A 5,212-nucleotide genomic window follows, 5' to 3' on the forward strand; every position below is an offset into this window, starting at 1 on the left:
TCTGCAACGCTCTTCCCACCCAACTGGTTCCTTTTTTTGGTTATTTTTTTGGCAAAGTAGTCATCACTCTAAGCAATGTCACTTTTCCAATTATGCTGATTTCAAAATACGCAGCTTACCTTGTGCTTTATGTCCGGCAAGACTGCCACCAGCTTCTGCAGTGCCTCATGGCGGGCCCCCAGCTGCACAGCGCGGCACGCCGAGCGGTCACGTGACAGGGCAGGGGACAGGGTGACAAGCACACATCACTCTAAGCCGACATTATTTAGAGAGCAGATCTGACTAGGAGAGCTGCACCCCAGCAAGATTACCTTTAAAAACACGCCTACCACCGCCAAGCCGTCCTCTCCCATCACGGCTTCTGTGTAGTTTTGGTATTTCACAGCGTTCCAGTGAACTAGATGCAGCTGGAACCCAGAAGAAGAGAATTCCCTCCATCACCACGTAGCCGAGAAAGCTTAACCCGCCGCTCCTCCCTCTGTGTGGCTGACATGTGCCCGATTTATGCTTTTAATGAATCCACGGCTGCAGACCGGTTCCCCCAGCCAAAGCTCGCTCAAACCCCAGAATGCAGGGCCTCGGCATTTCTAGGGGGAGAGAAGGGAGGCTCGCTTTAACTTTGTCAAACAGAAATGGGTGGTTGGATTGTTTGCTACTGCTCAGATAGCCTTGAATGAGGGTTGCCAGATCAGATATAGGACTCTCAGTTAAATCCGAGTTTCAGATAGACAACGGATCATTTTGAACCTAAGTACACCCCCCAAATGGCATTTTTCTACATCTGTCACCCTCCTCTGAACTTCACCTATGTCCTTTCTTCACACACCCTCCGTTGGTTTTCCTAAGTCCCAAGTCAGCATCACTACTGACAAGATGACAAGGATTTAAATCAGCGGGGAAACAGGCTGGGGGAACAGGCTTTCCTGGGCCCTGGTGAGTAAGAGGCAGAACCAGGACCCCTGGGTTCTGTGTGAGGGCACATGGGCCGATGCTACGTTTGGCTCAGAACCAGGAAGGGGCCTGGGTGTCTGTCCGCACTTCCTGCTCCAGCATGCATGGTGGTGGAGGCCTTTCTGAACGGTGACCCAGGCCCTGAGTCCACAAGGACTCGGCCCAGAAAGTCCTCCAGCCTCTCGTGGTCAGCAAGACTCTCCCCCACGCAGCTGCTGGACTCCAGGGCCCGGGCAGCCCTGCCAGGGGGGCGGGGTCCACGTGGCTCCAGGTGGCACCTCACTGCCAACAAGTCTCAGTGTTCCTGGCCACGCACACCAGGGACCGTGAGTGTGGCGTGGCCTCCCGCTGCCCTCCCGTAGCTCACCTCAACCCCCCACCCACTGTCACACATGGTCTTCCAGAAATAGAGACAGCTGTGCCTGAGGTCCCGCCCACAGCCTTCCTCTTTCAGCGACCCCACCTGTGGGGCTGGCCTGGCCTCCCAAACCCCACAGGAAAAGGCCCGCTCCAACAGGGGCCGGAGGCACGGCCGGGACGGCCCGGCAGCCCCGGCCCACCTGGCTCACGGACAGCCCCTGGTGGGTCCCAAGCTCTGCCCCCTCTCCTAAACAAGCGAACTGCAGCAGACTCCTCTATTGAAAGAGCTGCTCACTAGAAACCGAGGTACAGGTGCACAGTTACTAAGAGGAATGAGGTTTACTGAAAGCAAGTGTGTTGCAAGCCGCTGTTCCTTCATTTTTGTCATATTTGTAAAAATGTGTGTAATTATAACAATCAGTGGAACTCCCTAATTATCAACTGTCCCCAGAGGCCACCTCTGGCTGTGAGATGGCAGCGATTTTCACTTTCTGGTTTGACTGGACTCTCCGTCTATTTTAACTATAGTATTACTTCCGTAACGGTGGAGACAAGAACAGTCCACAACTTGAAATACCTCTAAAATCCAGGTGGCTGGTAGGTGGACGGAGGGAGGGCTGGTGGACAGAGGTGCAACGGAGTGAATTTGGCACATGTCAATCACAGGACCTGGGTGGTAACCTCACGGGTTCTCACTATACAGTTCTTTCATTTTTTTGGTAAGTTGGAAACATTCCATAATAAAATATTGGGGGACACCAGTAAGGCACTACTTACCACTCCATAACCACCCAAATCCAATTCCTGACCTTTATCTCTACTCCTTTTCTTTATTGACTCCCATTTTGGAATGTTGCAAATATCACTCTGTTTTAAGAAGATAATTTCTATTGTACAGATTTTCTATTCTCAGTATAAGATCTTGAATGCCTCAAAGGACAGGAAGCTTCTCGCCTCTCATCGACCAGCAGCAAGCGCGTGGCTGAGCGAGAGCTAAGAGCACAGACTCTGCTCCTAAATCCCAGCTGTCTGACTTTGGCAAGTTACAATACCACTCAACCTGTCTCTTCTCCTGTTCACTGAAAGTGCTAACAGTACCCTCCGCTTAGGATAGTCGTGAGGTTGAATGCGTGGGGTGGCCAATGGTTCTGGTTTGAGCACTAAGGGTCCCATGTCCCAGGAAATCCATTCTGAGCAACCAGGATGCTTGATCACCTGACATCGAACCTGGCACACGGGAAGTCCCCACACATTAGCTGCTACGAACCTCTGCCGGGTACACGTGATCGTCCACCGTGTGCTCTGAGCCCCACTCGTTCACTGCTCCCCAGTGGAAGTGGAACTGCTTTAGTCTGTAGTGGTTTTCCAAGGGGCCACCACTAATTCCTGGAAGGTGAAACAGTGGAAATGGTGCGTTAGTCTAGTTGCTAGACTGTGGGGTTGCTGTGACATTGACTACATTTGGGTTACTCGATTTTGCTCTCAAGAGACTGATGTTCTGCTGAAACCACAAACTGAAACGTGGGACCTTGTCTGCCCTGTCACTTGACCCCATCACCTGGTCCCAGCGGGCCTCCCAGCAGCGCACAGGAAACACCTGAGTGATGCAGATGCCAGTGCCGCCACCTGGTGGCAGTAGGGGCCTCAGCCAATTGCAGGCGGCAAGAGAGCAAAGAAAAACCATTTTGGAGATGCGTGCCATGCCAGCCCTATAAGATTTCCAGACTTTCCTTTAATTAAAAAGAGAAAGAAAGAAAGAAAGAAAAGAAAAAAGAGATGTCTTTCAAATGAAAGAAGAGCAGATAAAATTCTACCACCAAATAATTTCATAAGCTAATAGGTAATGAACAAGATGTTTAAATAAACAAATTCTGAGATATAAGGTACTACATTGTGGGGACTTCCGTGGTGGCGCAGCGGTTAAAACTTCGCGCTCCCAATGCAGGGGGCCCGGGTTCAATCCCTGGTCAGGGAACTAGATCCCACATGCATGCCGCAACTAAGACTTCACATGCCACAACTAAGGAGCCCGCCTGCTGCAGAAAAGACCTGTTTAACTATAGTATTACTTCCGTAACGGTGGAGACAAGAACAGTCCACAACTTGAAATACCTCTAAAATCCAGGTGGCTGGTAGGTGGACGGAGGGAGGGCTGGTGGACAGAGGTGCAACGGAGTGAATTTGGCACATGTCAATCACAGGACCTGGGTGGTAACCTCACGGGTTCTCACTATACAGTTCTTTCATTTTTTTGGTAAGTTGGAAACATTCCATAATAAAATATTGGGGGACACCAGTAAGGCACTACTTACCACTCCATAACCACCCAAATCCAATTCCTGACCTTTATCTCTACTCCTTTTCTTTATTGACTCCCATTTTGGAATGTTGCAAATATCACTCTGTTTTAAGAAGATAATTTCTATTGTACAGATTTTCTATTCTCAGTATAAGATCTTGAATGCCTCAAAGGACAGGAAGCTTCTCGCCTCTCATCGACCAGCAGCAAGCGCGTGGCTGAGCGAGAGCTAAGAGCACAGACTCTGCTCCTAAATCCCAGCTGTCTGACTTTGGCAAGTTACAATACCACTCAACCTGTCTCTTCTCCTGTTCACTGAAAGTGCTAACAGTACCCTCCGCTTAGGATAGTCGTGAGGTTGAATGCGTGGGGTGGCCAATGGTTCTGGTTTGAGCACTAAGGGTCCCATGTCCCAGGAAATCCATTCTGAGCAACCAGGATGCTTGATCACCTGACATCGAACCTGGCACACGGGAAGTCCCCACACATTAGCTGCTACGAACCTCTGCCGGGTACACGTGATCGTCCACCGTGTGCTCTGAGCCCCACTCGTTCACTGCTCCCCAGTGGAAGTGGAACTGCTTTAGTCTGTAGTGGTTTTCCAAGGGGCCACCACTAATTCCTGGAAGGTGAAACAGTGGAAATGGTGCGTTAGTCTAGTTGCTAGACTGTGGGGTTGCTGTGACATTGACTACATTTGGGTTACTCGATTTTGCTCTCAAGAGACTGATGTTCTGCTGAAACCACAAACTGAAACGTGGGACCTTGTCTGCCCTGTCACTTGACCCCATCACCTGGTCCCAGCGGGCCTCCCAGCAGCGCACAGGAAACACCTGAGTGATGCAGATGCCAGTGCCGCCACCTGGTGGCAGTAGGGGCCTCAGCCAATTGCAGGCGGCAAGAGAGCAAAGAAAAACCATTTTGGAGATGCGTGCCATGCCAGCCCTATAAGATTTCCAGACTTTCCTTTAATTAAAAAGAGAAAGAAAGAAAGAAAGAAAAGAAAAAAGAGATGTCTTTCAAATGAAAGAAGAGCAGATAAAATTCTACCACCAAATAATTTCATAAGCTAATAGGTAATGAACAAGATGTTTAAATAAACAAATTCTGAGATATAAGGTACTACATTGTGGGGACTTCCGTGGTGGCGCAGCGGTTAAAACTTCGCGCTCCCAATGCAGGGGGCCCGGGTTCAATCCCTGGTCAGGGAACTAGATCCCACATGCATGCCGCAACTAAGACTTCACATGCCACAACTAAGGAGCCCGCCTGCTGCAGAAAAGACCTGGTGCAACCAAATTAAAAAAATATATAAATATTTTTAAAAAAATGAGGTGTAACGTTTTCCACAGGGCCGATCTCCAGGCAGCCCCTGCTCGGTCTAGCCTCACTATATGACCACTTTCTAAGTCACCCTGAATTCCTGGTGAGGCATCCCCAAGAGCTGTTAGCGTGATGCACACAGGCTCATCATCCCTGAGCATCTGTCATGGCGGCATCTGCTCTGAACTGTGGGATCATGGGCGCTGTCCCAAGAGGTCCAGGGCCACGGCCGGGAGCCTGCATTTGAATGAGCTCCCGGCGGGGCGGGGGGGGGGGCCT

The 5,212-nt window shown here is 50.3% G+C and overlaps 1 protein-coding gene across 1 annotated transcript in view; it reads right to left on the bottom strand.

The window, feature by feature from the left end:
* The window catches only part of CA5A (carbonic anhydrase 5A), a 30,019-nt gene that overhangs the window by 9,374 nt on the left and 15,433 nt on the right, over nucleotides 1-5,212 (bottom strand). The window contains exons 3-5 of the mRNA XM_007468429.1: nucleotides 4,114-4,232; nucleotides 312-407; nucleotides 120-182 (exon numbers count right to left, since the gene is read on the bottom strand). Of these exons, the coding sequence (XP_007468491.1) occupies nucleotides 120-182; nucleotides 312-407; nucleotides 4,114-4,232 (278 nt within the window). The remainder of the gene's footprint in view (nucleotides 1-119; nucleotides 183-311; nucleotides 408-4,113; nucleotides 4,233-5,212) is intronic.

Source organism: Lipotes vexillifer, unplaced genomic scaffold, assembly GCF_000442215.2.
Source record: "Lipotes vexillifer unplaced genomic scaffold, Lipotes_vexillifer_v1.1 scaffold23, whole genome shotgun sequence".
Lineage (NCBI taxonomy): Eukaryota > Metazoa > Chordata > Mammalia > Artiodactyla > Lipotidae > Lipotes > Lipotes vexillifer.